The sequence below is a fragment of the Pogona vitticeps genome, chromosome 3, assembly GCF_051106095.1.
Source record: "Pogona vitticeps strain Pit_001003342236 chromosome 3, PviZW2.1, whole genome shotgun sequence".
Lineage (NCBI taxonomy): Eukaryota > Metazoa > Chordata > Lepidosauria > Squamata > Agamidae > Pogona > Pogona vitticeps.
Window position 1 is genome coordinate 306,340 of NC_135785.1, and position 18,585 is coordinate 324,924.

Consider the following 18,585-nt stretch of genomic DNA (forward strand, 5'->3'; position numbering starts at 1 on the left):
CCTCCTCCCTCCTTCCCTCCCTGCCTCCCTCCCTCCGTCTTGCTCCGCCTCGCTCGCGCCCGCCCGCTCCCCTCGCCGTCCTCGCCGTCGCCCTCGTCTTCCTTCCTTGGCGGCGGAGGCGGAGGAGGATGGGGCGGGTGGTGGCGCTCGTGGTGGCGCTCCTGGTCGCCCTGCTGGCCCTCCCGGCGGGCGGGTGGCCGGCCTCCCTCGCGGCCCTCCTCGGCCTCGGCCTCGCCCTCCTGGGGCTCCTCGGCCGGCGCCTGCCCGGTCTCGGCGGCGGCGCCCTCCCCGTGAGTAGCCGGGCCGAGCGGGCGCTGGGCGAGCCCCGGCTGGAGGGGGCGGGAGGGGAGCGGCCCGGGCTGGGAAAGGGCGACCGACCGGAGGGGACGGAGGAGGAGGAGGAGGAGGAGGAGGCACCTGCCGGACCCCGGCCAGTCCGGCGGCGGCGAGGCGGGGCGGGGGGGGAACGGGGACGGGACTTGAACCTTGTCCCGGTAGCCCGCCCTTTGCCCGGGGAGCCCCTTCCGTGGGTCCTGAAGCGCGCCGCCTTCCTGCTGCGAAACCCTGCGCGCTTTTCTGGCCCGGGGGGGGGGGGGAAGGGGCTGCGGGAGGAAGGGCAGGTCTGGAGGGGGGTGGGGGTGGGGGAAGCAGGCTGCTTCGACGGAAACAATTCTGTTTTAATTCTGTTGTGTGATTAGTGGAAGAAAACGCAAGGATCACTCCGAATCAATAAAAGAATGGAAACTCCCTCGCTGGCTTCTTTGTACAGGAATCACTTTCCCAATCACCATCCGCGCCGGGGGGGGGGGGGGAGGTCCTGAGCCCCCGTGATTTCTGCCCCGGGTTCCGTCGGGGGCGCCCCGTCCCTTTGCACGAGGGCCGCCGCGCGGGTGTGCGGGGGGGGGCGCTCCGTGGGCCCCTCCCTCTCCTGAGCGGTGAAACGGGGCCCGCGCTTCGGCACCCCATCCCGCGGCCTGCCTGCACGTGAGAAGCGCCAGGGGCGGCCGGTGCAAATGGATCGGGCCCTTCGCGCAGTGTTGCCAAGAGAGGGAGATTTCATGCAAGCACCTCTTTTAATTCTGAGAAAACCACCTTCGCCGCATCTCCTGCACGGAAGCGTGTTCATGGCTGGCGGCCTTTTCTAACCCTGCGCTCCAGGGAAAGCGATCCGCCGAAGTGGGCACGTTACTGCTCTGGAGTGAGCGGGGGGGGGGCGGGGGCGGCAAAGGGTTAACCCCCCCTCCCGAGTCATGAGCCGAGGCTTCTCTGCGCGCCTGCAAAGGGGCTCCTGGCCGCTCCCCCCCCCCGCAGGACGGACTCTTCTGGCGCCTGGCAAGCGGGGAGATCCGGGAAGGTGCCGGGCAGACCCCCTCCCCGCGCGCGCTCCGGGCTGGAGGAGGCCGCGAGCTGGTGGGCTCCTTGGCCCTGAAGGAGACCGCGTTCACCGAGGCCTTTCTGTGCCAGGATCCAACCAGGCAGAGTGGAAATGGAGACCTGCCTTGGGGGCGGGGGGGGGGCGGTCTCCGTGCCCTGGTTGCGCTTTCTCTCTCTCCCCCTATGCACAATCCTGCCCTCTGTGCTGTTTCCCCCCAGGTTGGGTCCCATCGCTTCCGGGGGGGGGGGCATGGGTGCCTCCAGGCGAAGGGGGCCGGCCGTGTGCCTAGGAAGGAAAAATATGCCCCGAGATGGGTTGCAAAGGGAGGGGGGCATCTGGGCCCACACCACCACCACCACCACCACCACCAGCCCCATGGGGAGGAAGCAAGCCCAGTCTGGAAGCCCCCAACTTGCACTGAGGGGGATCTGGGGCAGGCATCCACACACAGCGCAACCGGGGAGTTGAGCCGCAATGGGAGCCCCCCCCCCCCCGCCACTGCTTTCCGCTTCTGGTTTCAGCAGATGGCTGGTTGTGGGGCCCGGCCCTCCCCAAAGGCTGCCTTCCCTGGGGCAGGAGCCCACAGGTGACTCGTGTGCAGGTGTGAGGGGGTGGGGGTGGGGGTGGGGGCGCCTTGCTTTGCTTCCAGGTGGCTCAGGGTTCAGTACTTCATGGGCATGATCCCCCAGCTCCCCCGTAAGAAATCGCACCCTCTTCTTCTTCTGGGACCTGGCGCCCCTTAGATGAGGGGGTTGCAGGAGGGGAGCCTTGAGGAGGACCAAGGGAGCCTTCCCTCCCCCTCACAGGCTGGGGAGGGGAGGGGAGCCTGTCCTGACTTTGGCCTCCGGGCTGCCCCTTCCCAGAGAGGCCCGGTTAATGAGGAACCCTCCTCCTGGCTTTGCCCCTTGACCTCCTCGCAAGGAAAGGCGGCTACCTGTTCACAAGGGGGGGAGGGGGGAGAGGATCCTGCCCAGTGCTGAGACACAGCTGACGGGTGGGAGGGTGGGTGGGGGCTCCGGTGAGCCCCGAGGGCCAGAAGTGGCAGAAAGGGGTCAGGAGAGGGAGGGTGCAGTTCTGTACGCCTGACCCCCTCCCGGGAACCTCCCAGGCCAAGGGGCAGCAGAGGACGGCAGCCTCAGGGGGCGCTGCCATGCGAGACACACACACACACACACACGCACGCACGCACGCACGCACGCACGCACGCACGCACGCGCGAAGCAAAAAGGAAGCACAGGAGCGGTTTACCCTGGCCATCTCTCTCTCTCTCTCTCTGTGTCTGTCTGTCTGTCTGTCTCCTGAGTTTTAGCCCTGCCCTCTGTCTCCTTGGGTGTAGTAAAGGCCTCCTTGGTAGCAGTTGCACTGTTTCTTCACTCACAGGCTGGTCTCTGCGGAGGAGGGGGGAGGCTGGCCCCCTACCGTCCTGCACCCCAGAGGGGAGTCGCAAGTCAGATCAGCTGGTGCCCACTCCTCTCCTTGGCTGCCAACCAGTCCTTTCGTCCCGCCCTCCTCCTCCTCCTCCTCCTCCTCCTCCTCCTCTTCCTCCTCCTCCTCCATCCAGCTCAACCGGTCTGTCAGGATTTGCAGGCAGGGAATGAGACTTTTTGGCCAAGGTCCCTCTTGCACCTTTAGAAAGCTTCAGAGAACTTGTGCAAGGTGGGGAGAGGAAGTGGGCCTCCACATGGCAGCCCCCCCCCCGCGCCTAGGCTGGGCCTGGCGGCTTTCCAAGGACCGTCAGGAGAGTTGTGCGCTCCTCCTCCTCCTCCTCCATCTGGAAGGGGTGGGCAGGGGGCTGGCCGTGTCCTGGAAGAGCTTTCCAAGCTGAGACATTTGAGCCAGAGGTGACACAGGAGAGAGATGCCGAGCGAGGGAGGGAGCGAGCGAGCGCACTTGGGCGGCTGAGTCACTCCCGCTTGGCTGGCCGGCCTGCTTGGTTTCCTTTGGCTGCTGGCCGTCAGGTGCCCTTGTCCTTGGCCTGGCTGGGTCAAGCCCCAGTGCCCTCCAACAGCGGCTGAGGCCCTGCCCGGCCTCTGCCCCCCTCCCCCTGCCTCCTCCCCCCCCCCCGATCCTTCCCAACCTCCTCTGGTCTTGCTGGTCATCTTGGGCTGGGTCCCATGGATGACCTTCCCTGCCAGAGCACTCCAGCCCCTTCCCGCCTGCTCATCAAGCAAAGCTGCTGAAAGAGCCAAGGCCGGGTTAGCAAGGAAGCTGAGGGGGGGGCTGTGCAAGGGGGGGTCCCCCCTCCCTCCCTCCCTCCCCAAGTAGGGCTGGGGGCTTCTGCCCAGGGGGCAGCCTGCCTGAGCCTGAACCAAGTTGGACCCCTTGGCGTCCCCCCCCCCAAGGGAGCCCACGGGGCTCAACTGTGCCGCCGGCTTGCGTGACTGAAAGAGCCGCTGCCCTGAACGGGGTTTTGTGGAGGCCGTGTGTCCCTCCGTGTCCCTCCGTGGCTGCCCCAGGAAAGGCCCCTCTCTGCCCTCCGCCACAGGGAAGGCTGCTTGGCGTGCTTCGGGAGGCCCTTTAGACTCCAGGAGCGAGCTTTCGCGCACCCCTCGGGAGGCCTCGCGTCTTCCGCCCCAGGCCTGGAACGTCACCTGCCGAACAGCTTTGGGCAGGTCGGTTTCCCTCTGGTTGAACCGCTCGCTCGGAGGGATGGCTGAGCTTGCCTTCCTGCCGGCAGGTTCGGCCTTGCTGTTCTCTCTCTCCCTCGCCCCGACAGCCGGGGGGCTTATCCTGGCTCTGGTATTGATATCCGCGCTTTGGACAATGTCTTGCCCTTGACATTTCACCAGGGAGGTTTGCCAAATGGCCAGAGGTGAGATAAGCAGCCGCGTTTGCCCCATTCATGCTTCTCTTTTGCCACACCCCTCCCTCCCCCCCAGGAGCAGGAGGAAAAACACCCCACCTGCACAGGTAACCCTCTTTCTGTCAGATGAAGCCCATGAAAACACACCCCGGAGACCGAGTCAAAGCCCTTCGTCTCCACTGTGGGAGCCCCGGGGGGGGGGGTGTCAGGCTAGGACACGGGAGAGCCAGACTTGGAGTTCCCACTCAGCCCCAGAAGCTCCCGGGTGTGTGTGTGTGTGTGTGTGTGTGTGTGTGTGTGTGTGTGTGTGTGTGTGTGTGTGTGTGTGTGTGTGTGTGTGTGACGGTAACCCCCCCCTTGAACACCTCACCCACCTTAGAAACCCTGCTGAGTTGCCCTAAGACAGAGGCCAACCGAGGGCACAAGCCCTTCTCCGGGACTTCACCATGCCGGAGAATGGCTTGTTGTAACTGGCTCACGGAACTCCTTGCCACCAGCTGCAGCGAGGAGGGCCACTAGCTCAGTGGGGTCTCCGAGCACTTTGATTGAAGGCTTGGGGGCTTCCAGAGTCAGGGGCAGGCCAGCTCCCAGCAGCAAGGCAGAGGTTTTCTCCTTACCTGTGAGAGGACAGAGAGCCTCTCACGTCTTCCCCGCTAAAACACGGCCGCCACCACGCAGGCCCCTTTTGACCCGGCGGGAGTGGAGACTGGCCTCGAAAGATGCCCTCTCCCCGCCCCCTGTCATCCCAGGCTCTGTAAACAGAAACCCAGGTACCAAAGACTTCCCTTTTCCTCGGGGGCGGGGGGGGAGGAAATCTAGTTGGTGCGCAGGGGCAGTTAAGGCAGTGGAGCACGCTTGAGAGAGGAAGGAAAGGCCCACCTTTTATTATACACAGTTGAAAGATAAGGGGATCCAAAAAGATAAGGCACAACAATTAAGGCGGGGCTCCCTACTTTAGGCAGAGTTTAAGCAGGAGGCCATGCGCATCCACCTCTCTGGAGCAACCTGTATGGCAAACAAACAAGCAAGCAAGCAAGCAAGCAAGCAAACAAAGGACAGCAGCTACCTTAGATGACCCTTGAGTTCTCCTTGCCCCTGGTTCCTCCTCCCCAGAAGTGAACGGGGCGCCTGCCAGACTCCCCTAACCCTCCCCACCCCGCCAGAATAAAGAGAGAGCAAGCCAACTCCTCCCGGGCAGCTGCTCCAAAGATCCAGGAACAAGCTTGGCCGGCTCCTTCGTGCCTGCGATGCCTGAGCCGTGCGGTCACTGTCTCGCTTTGTCGTGGTGCTAACCTTTTCCTGGCATTCAACCAGCTTGTCGTTTGAAGGACGGGTCCCCTGTCGCTCGTGGTGCCTTGTGACGGCAAGGCTGACTCCCCGGGTGTCTCGTGATGGGGAGGCGGGAGTTCTGAGGCAGCAACCGCAAGAGGGGGTGGTGGTGGGGGTGGCCAAGCCCTGGCTTGTGCTTGCCTGTGCGTACCTTTGCCTGCAAGGCGCCTGCCTAGAGAGTCAGCGGTAGGAGCAGGAGGCTGGGCCAACCTCCTCTGGGGTCTGATCCGGCTTCTGGGCTCTCCTTTGCCCATTTAAAAACCAGGGAGCTGCAGCTGAGAATGAATGGGAACGGCCACCCAGAGCAGCCTGCAGTTTTTAGTATTTCCCAAATCAGGCGTTTTCTCCAGGAAAAAGCAGCGTGACCAACATGCTGTAAGAGTAACAGCAGCAGTGTAAGGAGGAATCTGAGGAGACCTGGGAAGGGAGCAGACCTACTCGAAACTTCTGAATTGTGTTGTTATTACTCACGCACATGCCTGTGCACGTGCACACGCAGACACACCCAACCGCACGTGCGTCTCTCTGTGGCAGCTGGCGTCCCCCCTTCTCTCAGGGTGACCTATATCAGACAAGGTGATCCAGACGGACCCCAAGCAGGTGTTCTTGTGGGGTCCGCCGGGGACCTGCTTCCCAGGTGAGCGTGGCTGCCTCTTCCCGGTGCGGGTTTGCAGCCCCATGAGGGAGGTGGAGCTCCAGCCTAGCCCCCCCCCAAAAAAAAACCCTGCCCTCTTGCTGCCGCGCTTTGGCCTCTGCCTGGTAGGAAGGCTGAAGCCAATCCCCAGACCATGAAACCCCCCCTGCCCTCGACCCCATTCCTGCCAAGAGCAGGAGAAGGAAAGGCTGCCAGTGGCTAAAGAGCAGGAGCCACACGCGGGGGGGGGGGGGCCCTCTTCAGTCCCAGAGGACGGGCAGCATTCTGCTCAGGTTCCCCAGTGGCGAAAGTGCTGAGGGCCAGCCTGTCCTTGCGGGATGACAGAGAGGTGGCATTTGGGGGTCTCACGCCTAGTGGCCACTGAGGGGCCCCCACACCCACGCCCAGCACCTTGCGCTGCCTAATCCCACTGGAAAGCTATGGGGGGGGCATACACCTCGCCCAGGAGGCCACCTCCAGCGAGGGGGCTCTGTTCTGCTTTGGCTCGGTGCTGGAGCCGCAGCAGCAGCTGTGACCCACTCTTCGCCCTCCTCCTCCTGTTGCTGCACGGGGGGGGGGGGCCCTGATCCTCTGCCCTCCATGTGACACCCCCCCCTTGCTTCATTTCTGCAGGCTGCTGGGAAGTCGGTGCTGATCACTGGCTGCGACAAAGGTTTTGGCTACGCCTTGGCCCGGCACCTCCACGCCCAGGGGTTCACCGTCTTTGCTGGGTGCTTGCTCAAGGTGAGTGGTAGGACCCGAATCCGGCTGTCCCAGCCGCCCGAGGAGGCAAGTCCAGACCCTGGCCTCCTGGGGAGAAGCTCTCTTGCAACCGTGTAAAGAGCTGCTGCTGCTGCTGCCCTGCAGCCTCCTAGGAAAGGCTGATGCTCAGAGTGCCCTCCCTCGGAATGGTTCGGGTCAGGATCAGGGTGAGGGCCAGGGCAAGGAGAGGAAGAGCAGGTCCCTGGCCTTTTGAGGGGGCTGCAGAGGGTCTCTCTGCCCGTTTAGGGCAGGCCAGAAGAGCAACCGGGAGAGAACCCTCCGGCCACCTCAGCCCCATGGGGAAAGCTCTCGGGGGTGGGGGGGAGGTCAAGGGGTTGGCGTGGTGAGGGGAAGGCCTTGCCCCAGAGCAGGGGCCCCCAGAGGTTCCTTGGACTGGGATTCCCAGAACTCCCGGCCAGCACAGCGTGTGGGGAAGACTTCGTGGGCGAAAACGTTGGGGTCTCAAGGATGGGCGCTGCGGCCCTAGAGGCGGCTGCCCTACAGGGCTGGAGGGCTTGCCTTGCGTTCCGTTCGGCAAAGGAGCCCCAACCGCAGCCTCATGGGAGCATTTCTGGGGCCTGTGCCTCAGACCCACAGAGCCCCATCTGCCACGAAAAGGGGGGGCGTTGGGTGCCCTGCATTTTTTGCATGAGGTGAAGGGTTCCTCCCTCTCCCCCCCCCCCCATTCTCTGGCTGGAGGGCGGCTACATCCCATCGGCTCTCTTGGGCAGTGGGGAAGAAAGAGCCCCGGCCGGCCAAGGTGACCCGGCTGGCAAGGAGTGCCCGGCCACCCGATGGCCCTGCTCTTCAGCTGACCAGGCAGCCGGCCAAATCACCTGGCCCTCCTGGGCAGCGGCCAGGCCCAAGCTGTCCCCACCCTCTGTTCAGCAGGCGGGCAGCCTTTTCCCCAGGCCGGTGGGGGAACTGGTCAGGCAAAGGCCTGAGGAGAGGGCAGTGGGGGGGGTCCGTGTTGGCCAAAGTGACCCGCTCTCCCCTGGCTCTTCTCCTTCAAGGCAGTGCCTCTCAAGGCCCCAGGCAGGCAAAGTCTCGGGAGCCCAGGGATGTTGCTTTGGGCACCCAGGGAGCCTACGACACTCATGCTCCATATTGAGAGGGAGGGAGGGAGGGAGGGAGGGAGGGAGGGAGGGAGGGGGTTTCTTCCCTGTCCCCCCCTCCCAGCCCCTGGGTTCCTGAACTCTGAAGTCCCCAGGGCAAGGTGGACTTCTGGCCCACCTGAAGAAAACCTAGCCCTCCGTTCTTTGTGCCTCCTGGGAGGCCACAGCGTTCTCCTCCTCCTCCTCCTCCTCCTCCTCCTCCTCCTCCTCCTCCTCCTCCTCCTTCTTCTTCTTCTTCTTCTTCTTCTTCTTCTTCTTCTTCTTCTTCTTCCTGTGGGGCAGGAGCGCGGGGGCGATGGGGCCAGGCAGCTGGAAGACCTGCGGTCCGAAAGCCTGCATGTCCTTCAGCTGGACGTGTGCCGTGAGGAGGAGGTGGCCGAGGCCCTCCGGTTTGTGAGGGAGAACCTGAAGGAACCTGAGCAAGGTGAGTGAGTGTCTCCCCCCCCCCCCCCGCCGGCAGGGCTCAGGTCCATCCACAGCCCATCCCGGGACGCATGGTCTCTCCTGCCCGTGCGAAGCTGCCCCTGCTCTGTGGGCCGGTCTCTGCTCCTCTCGAGGCCAGGCGGTGTGTTGGCCGCAGCCGTCTTGGCCTGGGCGGCCTCCTGGGTTGGGGGCAGGGGGGGGGTCTCCTGACCTGCAGGAGCAGGTGACGCTTGCTTGCTTGCTTGCTTGCTTGCTTCTTTGCCCTGCAGGCGGCTGGCAGGCATCGCTCTCTCTGATCAGACCGGGTGTGTAAAGGTGTGCAACCCCCTTCCCCTCCTCTTTCCCACCCATCATCCTTCTTGCCCAAGGAAGGGAGGGGGGGGGAATGTGTTCCCTGTATAATTAAAAATTGCAAACCACTGAGAGTGCCTTTGAAGTGCTCCAGGACAGGACAGAAGCAGCACACTTTGCTTTCATGCCACAGGCCAGGAACTTGTGTCAGGGAGACATTTGGGAAAGGATCTGAAAGGTACAACTAGTCTGGTTATTTTGGGGGAAACAGAAGTACGTACTGTTCAAGCCCTAACGATCAATCATGGCGGCAATGATCTAGCCGTGCCTTCTTAGAAACTCCCGCCCCGGCCTTCCCCTTCCTTGCCAGGGTTCCAGCTGGGATGGCAGGAGCCGGCTGGCCGGCCGAATGGGGGGGGGGGGACACGGCCATCCAGCTGCCTCTGGGGAAAAGGTTCTTCTGCTTCTGGAGGAGTTTGTGGGATGGCAGATCCAGGCCAGAGGGGAAGAGGGACAAAGGCAGTGATGAATTGGGGGGGGGGGCAGAAATTGTCCATTGCTGGAGAAGTGACGCTCCGAGCTTGCACAGAAGCCACGATGGAGTCGGGGAGCGGAAGGGAGTCCGGGGTCCCAAGAGGACGGTGCTGCTGGACTGCTGCCTTCTCCCGAGGAAGGGCTGCTGCCCCTCCCCTGGGAAGCTGAGCTGGAAACGTCTGTGCTGGATAAGGCCCCCCCCCCCCATGTGGCCCAGGGAGTGGCTGCCTGCCTGCCTGGGCCCCCCCTCAGGCAGCTGTTTTGTGTCAGGCGACTCATGTGTGTCTCGGGCCCTCCCCTCCCTTTGGGTGGACCACACTTTGGGGCCACTGACAGCTGGGAGTCCTGTGGGGGGGGGGAGGGATTTGCTCCTGGGGGGGCCCCAGGGTTGGCATGACATGGCAGGAGCCCCCAGGGACGTGTCTCCTCTTTGGCCCGGCAGGTCTGTGGGGCCTGGTGAACAACGCCGGCGTCGCCTCCTTCGGGGAAGTGGAATTCACCAGCATGGAGAAGTTCAAGGCAACGGCTGAAGTGAACCTGTGGGGCACGATCCGCGTCACCAAGGCCTTCCTGCCCCTCATCCGCAAGGCCAGAGGTACGGGAGGCAGTTTCCAGGGAAGGGGCAGGAGTTTCCCTCCTCCCCCCCCCCCCCCATTCTCATGGTCACCTCCGAGGGCCGGGAGGTCCCTGTTCTGGCTGCTGGGGACCCCCTTCCATGGAGGTCTGATCCTGACCCCATAACCCCCAGGGATGCCCACCTTAAGCCTCCCCCTCGCGGTGGTCCTCCCAGGTGTGGCCGCTCTGCTCAGGAACGCTGCCTTTCTTGGGACGACCCAAAGTGCCCACAGGTGGGCTTCGGGCAGGCGGGCTCAGGCCTCTTCCAGCAGGGTGACTCCCACCCCCGCCCCCCGCCCCCCACCCCCCACTGGCTCCTACTGCTGGCGAAGGTTTCTTACACTCTCTGGTGGGAAGACAATCCCTGGGACCGACCAGAGGTTGCAGGATACGGCAGTGACGTCCGTAGCAGCAGCAGCAGCAGCCATGTCTCTTCTCCAGGGCAGGCAGGGACACAGCGCTCCTGGCCTCTCCCCGAACCCTCCCCCCAAAGCCCCCTGTTGTTGATTCACCCCTTTCTGGAGCTTGCAAGGGATGCCCCACGGGACGCCCCAGCTTCTCATCCCTGCCCCAACACGGCGCACGACTCATTTCTCTCCGTGCTCACCCATTCTCAGCTGCAGCCCCTCCCCAGAGCACCAGGTGCTGGGGGGCTCCCGACAAAGACCCCCAAACACACAAGCCGCCCTCCAGGCAGCATCAGGGAGACAGCCCCCCCCCCCACCTTGACCTCTTCTGCCTTTTCCACCCGTTGCCAGCACAACCCCTTCCATCGGGCGCCCCTGCTGATGAATTTACAGGCACTGCGGGGGGGGCAGGTTTTCCCGGGGCGTCCCTCTTCTTCCCTCAGGGCTGAATCGGTGAGCTTGGGGTGAGCCCCCCCACAAGAGTAGACTGGGCTGGGGCTTCAGAGCAGGGGTGGGGTGGGGATCCTGTGCCCCTTGAGCGGCAGAGGGTCCCCCAGGGGCTCTTTTGTGGCCCCTCCACTTGGAGGCACACACAGCCCGTTTCTGTTCCTGGGGGCCTCCAAGAGTGGTGGATCTTTCAGCTTAGGGATCTTGGCCGGGGGGGGGGTCCCTAAGAAACAGACACTGGAAGGGTCCATTCAGGAAAGGCCGTATCCAGAAGGAGTGCCACCTGCGCCAGGCTCTGTGGGAAGCATCTGGCCTACCAGCCCCCCTCCCCCCCAAGAGGGCGGCCCCCTGTTTTGGCGCCTCCTTACTTCCCTGCGTGTGATGGGGGGTGGCGGAGCCCGGACCCACCAAGCGCATCCCCCAGACCTGTCTGTCCCGACATGGAATAGTGCGTAGTACCTCTGTGTTTGGGAAGGGGGGGGTCTCTTTTGCAGGCACTTGGTTCCCCCTCCTCCTTGGCAGTCAGTGCCGGGGAGAAGGCACCAGCCTTGATCCTTGCAAGCCCCCCCCTGCCTGCCCCTCCACCCCCCTGACCACCGCAAAGCTCGCCCAAGGCCAGCGCTTGGCCTGAAGTCCCTCCGTTGGCTTCTCCTCAGGTCGCGTGGTCAACCTGGCCAGCATGTTGGGCCGGATGGCCAGCCCGCAGCGCTCCTCCTACTGCGTCTCCAAGTTCGGGGTGGAGGCCTTCACGGACTGCTTGAGGCAGGAGATGTACCCCTGGGGGGTCTCGGTGGTGGCCATTGAGCCCAGCAACTTCATCGCGGCCACGGGCATCTTGACCCGGGAGGGCGTGGACTCTGAAGCCGAGCAGATGTGGCGCGAGGCCAGCGAGACCCTCCGCGCAGACTACGGGGAGGCCCACTTCTTGCAGCGGGTGGAGCAGATGAGGGCCTTTGTCCGTAGCGGCCTGAGGGACGTCTCCCCCGTGCTTGATGACATTACGGAGGCGCTGACCGCCCGACACCCGTGCACCCGCTACAACCCCATGGAGCCCCACTTGTGGATGCGGCTGCTGGCTGTGACCCACTTGCCCACGGCTCTGTCGGACTGGCTGTATGTCAAGTAGCCGTCATGGGCTGAAGGGGGGGGCACCCGCCCTGCCAGTCCGCTCTGGTTCCGGGGCTGGGGGTGGGCAGCCTTTCCACCCACCATCCTCCCTCTCTCTTCATGTTCAGGGAGCGGTTGCCCTCCGTGCCTAGGAACACTCGCCAGCTAACCGTGGGATGAAAAGGACCACCGCTCTGTTCTCCCTCTCCTCTCCTCTCCCCTGCCCTGCCTTCCAGGTGCCTGTCTCTGGACCCTCTGCAGACCACATCTGTCCGTGCAGGATGATGGTGGGGAAGGGCTGGGGAGATGATCAGCTCCTGCCCCTAATTATACCGCATTCATATTATGAGAGCACCCCCCGCCGCTGAATCACCTGCCTTTCGGCTCCATTCCTGCGGGCTGCAGATCCAAGCAGCGACACCAGTCTCCATGGTTTTGGAGTTACTGAGAGCAGGAGGAGGAGGAAGAGGAGGAGGAGGCAGTCCTGCAAAGAAGGGCACCTCAACCAGCCAGGGTCCAGGGCCCAGGGCCCAGCGGTGGACAGGGGCCACGTGCCAGGATGCTCTCCATGCAGGCCTGAGCCAGGGAACCCAGCCCCCCCACCCCCGCTCGCCTGGAGGGAGGGCATGTAAAGAAGCAGCCTCTCCTTTCGCTCCAGTTGCCAGGGAGAGGCCCTGCAGGACTCTGTGGAACTTTGTGCTTTGAAAGAACTGGGCAGGTTTAGCCTTGAGAAAAGAAGAGGGAGGGGGAGATGCGATAGCCCTCTTCAAAGACTTGAAAGGCTGTCCCACAGAGGAGGGGCAGGATCTGTTCTCAGTCATCCCAGAGTGCAGGACCCGCAACAATCAGCCGGAGCTACAGAAAGCCACATATTGATTGAATATCAAGAAAAAAATATCTTAACTGTTAGAATAGTATGACAACGGAACCCATGACCTCGGGGGGGGGGCAATGAGCACTCCAACCCTGGAGGCCTTCAAGAGAAACTTCGACCACCACCTGGCAGATCTCCTTTGATCTGTATTCCTGACTTGAGCAGGGGGTTGGACTCTGTGGCCTTACGGGCCCCTTCCAACTTCACCATTCTATGACTTGCATTCTGCACCGACCAAACAGCTGGAGCTGTCTTTTCCAGAGACATGACTTGCCTTTATTTTACATTTTTCCTTCTGATTTTCCCATCTGGTTCTTCCTGGATCAACTCTCCTCCACATTCTTGAGATTTCAGGAACCTGTTCCTTGGAATAGGGGAACAAGGTAGCTATACAATGTCTTTCTTTCTTACTCTATCAATTAAAGACTGCTCAACCCAATGAGCTTCAACTAGAGGGCTGGTGGAAGTTTAGGGGCAAATATAGTATTTCATAAAGGGCTAACTGTGGCTAATTTTGAATATGTTCACCTCATATTTTAACCGAAATGGTTCTACACCACTATATTATAAGTCCATTGATGTCCTTTTGATTTCTTTTAGATTGTGCCTTCATTTTGTGGCTCTTCTTGCCTGTTTACCTGCAGTTGTTTAAAAAGTGTGCTGCTTAAATAAATCTTCAAATGAATGGCACTTGTGAGGAGCCTCAGATCTGGACACTTGGCATGGGGCCTCCTAGGCCAGAAGGAGAGAGGGGGGGAGGGAGGGAGGGAAGGAGGGAAGGAGAGAGGATAGAGACGGGGTGGGGTGGGATGAGGAGGTCACCCAGTTGGACGCTGGCCTACACCAAGCATGCCTCAGTTCCTCTCAGGAGAGAGCCGGGAGCGAGCAACTTCTCTGGGAGAGGGGGGACCCCCTTCATCTGCCGCCCTCCTCCTCGGGGGCTTCAGGAGATGGGCTGTTCCCAGATACTTGTCCTGGAGGACAGGAAGACCAGGCAGAGACCGCCCTGCTTCTCCTTGGGACCCCTCCCTAAGATGCTTTCTACTCTGCAGCCACGGGGGACCTGCAGAAACAGCTGCAGCGTTTCAGGCAATGGCTTTGCCCTCCCATGAAAGGCACACCCTCGGCCACCAAGGCCTGCTTCCTCTCGAAAGCATTCATGAAGCAGGGGAGCGAGGGCAGCAAGGAGGAGGGCTCGGCTATGCCCAGGGCCCCCGGGCTGCTTTCCCTGCCTCCGTCCCCAAAGGGCAACCTCTGCTCCGTCTGGCTCGTAGGCACCAGTTTGGCAGAGCAACGCCAAGAGGACATCCAACCCCAGCTCCCAGCGTTTCTGTATTTTTATACCGATTAGAGCTGTGCTTGAAAGAAACAAGTCAGGAGTTTTACCAAAATTGTGCATTTCTTTAAAAATGAGATGAACGCAAACACTGGCTGACGCCAGCTTCTTGGGGTGCTAGGAACAACTCATTCAGGCAGATTTCAGGGGCTGGGGGTGGTCTGAAGCAAATATTTGGGGAGGGGGTGCTGGGTGGTTCCCAGGGAAGGACACCCAAGCCATCAGTGGCCAGCGAGGACAGGCTCCCAAAGGCCCGTTCCAGGGGACCCCTGTGAAGCTGAGGTCAATCCAGAAATGGGGCCCAGGTGTCCCTTTTGCCCACTAAAGAAACCTCGCTATGTCCTTTGGTCAAAAGCCTTTCCAGAAATGGTGGTGGGAGGCATGGGGAGGCTCAACACAACATTAGAAACAGCACAACGCCCCCTTGGCAAGCCCCTTCTCCAGAGGAGGGAGCAGGCTGGCACCAGCGCCCAAAGTGGCTCAGACCCTTGTGTGACAAACCCAGACCTACTGGGATATGTCACACAGTTACACTAAGCTGCCACCAACCATTCCCTTTAAGAAGTCACACAGACCAGGGATGGATTTTTAAACAATAAAAAGAATAAGGTTTATTTTAAATACACACAGGGAAAAATAAACAATCAGGTGAATAAAATAAAGTAACGTGGCTTATTCTCACTCATACAAGCATACAGTTTGGTTCACACAGAACCCTTAACTTGAAGCACAGACCCTGAACCTATCAGTTCTGGCTAACCAACAGACACCTGAACCTATCAGGTTGGTACTCTGACACACAGAAGTACCCTGTCTGACACACAGACTCCCACAACAGCTTCTTCTTCCCAGCTGCTGCTTCGTCACATCCCAGTGTCTCTCAGCATCTCCCTTTCACCACACAGGCATCACATATTTATACAGTACAGCCCCTCCTCCTGATGTCCCGCCTTCCACTCCCCATAGGATGGAACTTTCCCTCCAAACCCATGACAGACAGGTAACATCAGTGCTGTATGTAACACCTCCCCTCTTTATAAGTTGTTTTGTAGGGGGAAAGCTAAGGTGCTTTTCACCAAAAAACAACCTAGGTAAAATACACAACAACAGTTATACATACCATATAATACTTACTCATCCTTACACTCTAAGTTAACCATAGCAATTATGCATTTAAACATTTACCATATACAATACATCCATTTACCTTTATTCATACAAACCAATTCAAAACCAGGTACATTTAACTTTTTGTCCTCATTATATACACATAGTCCATGTTTCTTTCGCCGTCTTCATTCTTCAGGTCTTCTTGATAAGGCGTCAGCAACACAGTTCACTGACCCTCTTACCACCTTTACTTCAAAGTCATAGTCCTGTAGGTTTAAAGCCCACCTCATAAGTTTGCTATTGTGGGTTTTCATTGTCTTTAACCATTGCAATGGTGAATGGTCAGTACACAGAATAAAATGTCTTCCCCAGATGTAAGGCTTGGCCTTCTGGATCGCGTAGACTATGGCCAAACACTCCTTCTCCACGGTTGCCAAATGTCTCTCACCTTTTTGAAGTTTCCTACTCAGGTAGGACACCGGATGCTGGTCACCATTCTCATCCTCCTGGCACAGAACTGCTCCTACCCCGCTGTTAGACGCATCGGTGTAGATGATGAACTCCCGGTCGAAGTCTGGAGCCCGCAGCACAGGATAGTTGATTAACGCCTCCTTCAACCTCTGGAACGCCACCTCACAGTCGCTGGTCCACGGGATGCGGTCATCAGCCGTCTTCCTCGTCAGATCGGTCAGCGGAGCCGCAATCTCGCTAAACCTCGGGATGAACTTTCTGTAGTAGCCCACCAACCCAAGAAATGATTTGACTTTTTTCTTGGTGTTGGGTCTAGGCCAATCACGAACAGCTTCTATTTTGGCCTCCAGGGGTTTTATCACTCCTCCCCCTACCATGTGACCCAAGTATTTTATTTCTGGGCTACCCAGCTGACACTTGCTGGCCTTTACTGTTAGCCCTGCTGCACTTAACCTCTGCAGCACTAACTCCAGGTGTAACAGGTGATCTTCCCAGGTATTACTGAAGATCCCTATGTCGTCAATGTAGGCCACTGTAAAGTCACTGAGCCCTGCCAAGGTCTGGTCCATCAGCCTTTGGAATGTGGCTGGTGCATTTCTGAGACCAAAGCTCAGGACTCGAAACTCATAGAGACCAAAAGGGCTGCAAAAGGCAGTCTTTTCTTGATCCCTGGGATCAATTCTTAATTGCCAATATCCCTTTACCAGGTCCAATGATGAGATGAACCGACAACCCCCTATGGTTTCAATCAGGTTGTCTAGCCTGGGCATTGGGTAGGCATCAGGAGTGGTTACACGGTTTAATTTCCTGTAATCGACACAAAACCTAATGCTCCCATCAGGCTTGTCCACAAGGACTATCGGAGAGGACCAAGGACTAGAAGAGGGGACGATTATGTTCTCCCTAAGCATCTCGTCCAGTTCCTTCCGCACCTTGTCCCTATAGGGTCCCGTTACTCGGTATGGGGATACTGCCTGCGGGGGTGCATCCCCTGTGTGGATCCGATGCATCACTCCCTTCACTATCCCCGGCTTGTTGGAAAACACCTGTTGATATTTACTAAGCAGCATTTTTAGTTCGTGCTGCTGGTCTTGGGTGAGTGCAGGACTGATCTTTACCTCCTCTGGGTTGTATTTTACTTCCCCTCTACCCTCCCAGAAGGGTAATTCAGCTTCCTCACTCTCAGCTGCTTTTATCGCGAATAAAACCCTCTGTTCCCCTCTGTAGTAGGGTTTTAGGGCATTCACATGAACCACCCTCCTTGCTTGGTTCTCCTCCTGCTCTATTAGGTCGTTCAGGTCTGACATCTTGGAAATGACCCTATATGGTCCTGCCCATTTGAGCTGCAGTTTATTCTCTCTGCAGGGCCTAAGCCAAAGCACTTCCTCCCCTGGGTCAAAGTGCCTCTCTCTAGCTTTGTGGTCATACCATGTTTTCTGTCTGACCTTCTGAGCTTGCAGGTTTTCTGCTGCCAGCTCTAGATTTCTCCTTAGGTCATTCATCAAGGTGTCTATGTATGTTACAACGTCTTGTGGGTCATCCTGGGTGATCTGCTCCCAATTTTGTTTGATCAAATCAAGGGGCTCTTTCACCCCTAAGTGTGCAGCAAACATGTCAGAGTGCCCCCTTTGTAAGATCATGGGGCGATACTTTTCAGGTACCACCAGCTGACTTCTGATCCCATCTCCCCCTTTTGAGATATTCCTCAGGGTTTCTCTATGTAAAATCCCCTTTTTCTCCAGAAATCTCACTGGGGTTTCAGGTGTTAGCTGGGCGTCAGTCACCTGTTCAAAACACTTTTGGAGAGTGGCGTCTGCCTTTTGCTCCTGTCCAAATCTGCTGTCTGTGGTTAAGGTTTCCACCACAGCTTCTGAACTCCCCTCTGCTTCCGTCTCTGGCTCATCATTACCCCCCTGAACTGTCCCCGTGGTGGCTTGTGAGCGTGTAATCACTAGCACCCGTTTCACATGTTCAGCCAGGTCATTTCCCACGAGCACGGCTGCTGGCAGAGTCGATGAAATCGCTAGCCGCCAAGCTCCCCTCCAGCCTTGAAAGTTGACAGGTACCTCTGCTACTGGCAGAGAGATTACCTGCCCCTCAATCCCTGCCACCTTCATGCTCTCGTTTGGGATTATAAACTCCCTAGGAATAATATCTGGATGGCACAGGGTTACCTGGGAACAAGTGTCCCGCAGCCCCCTATACTGACGGTCAAGTATTCCTACGTCCACCCCAGCTGTCTCAAACAACTGAGAATCTGTTTTCACCAGCAAGCAGCGTTTTACCTCCACAAGAGGACCATTTTCCTCAGCCTGATCAGCAGAGGTAGCTGTTCCAGACTGAGTAGTCATGGCAACCGGCTCCCTCAGTGACACTGAGCCTTGCTCTCTCTGGACACAGAACACAGCTTTTGGCTTGGTCCCACCAGAATTCTGAGGCACCATTCCTTTTAGCTGCTTTAATTTCTCACACTCTGAGATTAGATGACCCTTTCCCTGACAGAAATAACATTTTCTGGTGTATTTTGATTCTCTCTCATCTTGTTTTGGTTTTCCCTCCAAAATCTGAGGTCTTAGTTTCATGTCTGAGGGCTTCCCTTCACCATGGGCCCCTCCCCCTTGCTGGCTTTTCCCTGGTCCCTGAGAGTACTTGCTGTAGGTTTCTTTGGGTTTACCTACAGATTTCCCCTCACCCAAGGGCTTTCTTATTTGGGAAATAAAATCTGCGATCTCTGCGGCTGCTGCCACAGATTTCGGTTTCCTTTCCCTCACCTGGAATTCCAATTCCCCATGCAGGACTGAATAGAACTGTTCCAGCGCTATCAAATCTTTAAGCTGCTCATAGGTCTCTGTCCCTTCCTGCGATAGCCATTTCCCAAGCAGCCTCACCAATTGGGCCCCCACTTGGGTAAAAGTCTGTTCTGGTTTTTTGGTGAGGGACCTGAATCTTTGT

General features: G+C 59.1%; 1 protein-coding gene across 1 annotated transcript; it reads left to right on the forward strand.

The window, feature by feature from the left end:
- The first annotated feature begins 22 nt into the window (after positions 1-22).
- LOC110087095 (D-beta-hydroxybutyrate dehydrogenase, mitochondrial) lies at positions 23-13,406 on the forward strand. The gene is made up of 5 exons (XM_072996427.2): positions 23-290; positions 6,775-6,885; positions 8,301-8,442; positions 9,709-9,861; positions 11,392-13,406. Exons 1-5 carry the CDS (start codon positions 129-131, stop codon positions 11,859-11,861), a joined length of 1,038 nt encoding a protein of 345 aa, XP_072852528.2. The 5' UTR covers positions 23-128; the 3' UTR covers positions 11,862-13,406.
- Positions 13,407-18,585: the final 5,179 nt, after the last annotated feature.

Bases quoted from the DNA above. Each gene is read 5' to 3' on its own strand.
- LOC110087095 (XM_072996427.2), top strand. From the start codon at position 129: ATGGGGCGGGTGGTGGCGCTCGTGGTGGCGCTCCTGGTCGCCCTGCTG. The intron at 291-6,774 runs GTGAGTAGCCGG...TCATTTCTGCAG, and splicing joins TCGGCGGCGGCGCCCTCCCC to GCTGCTGGGAAGTCGGTGCT. The intron at 9,862-11,391 runs GTACGGGAGGCA...GCTTCTCCTCAG, and splicing joins CCTCATCCGCAAGGCCAGAG to GTCGCGTGGTCAACCTGGCC.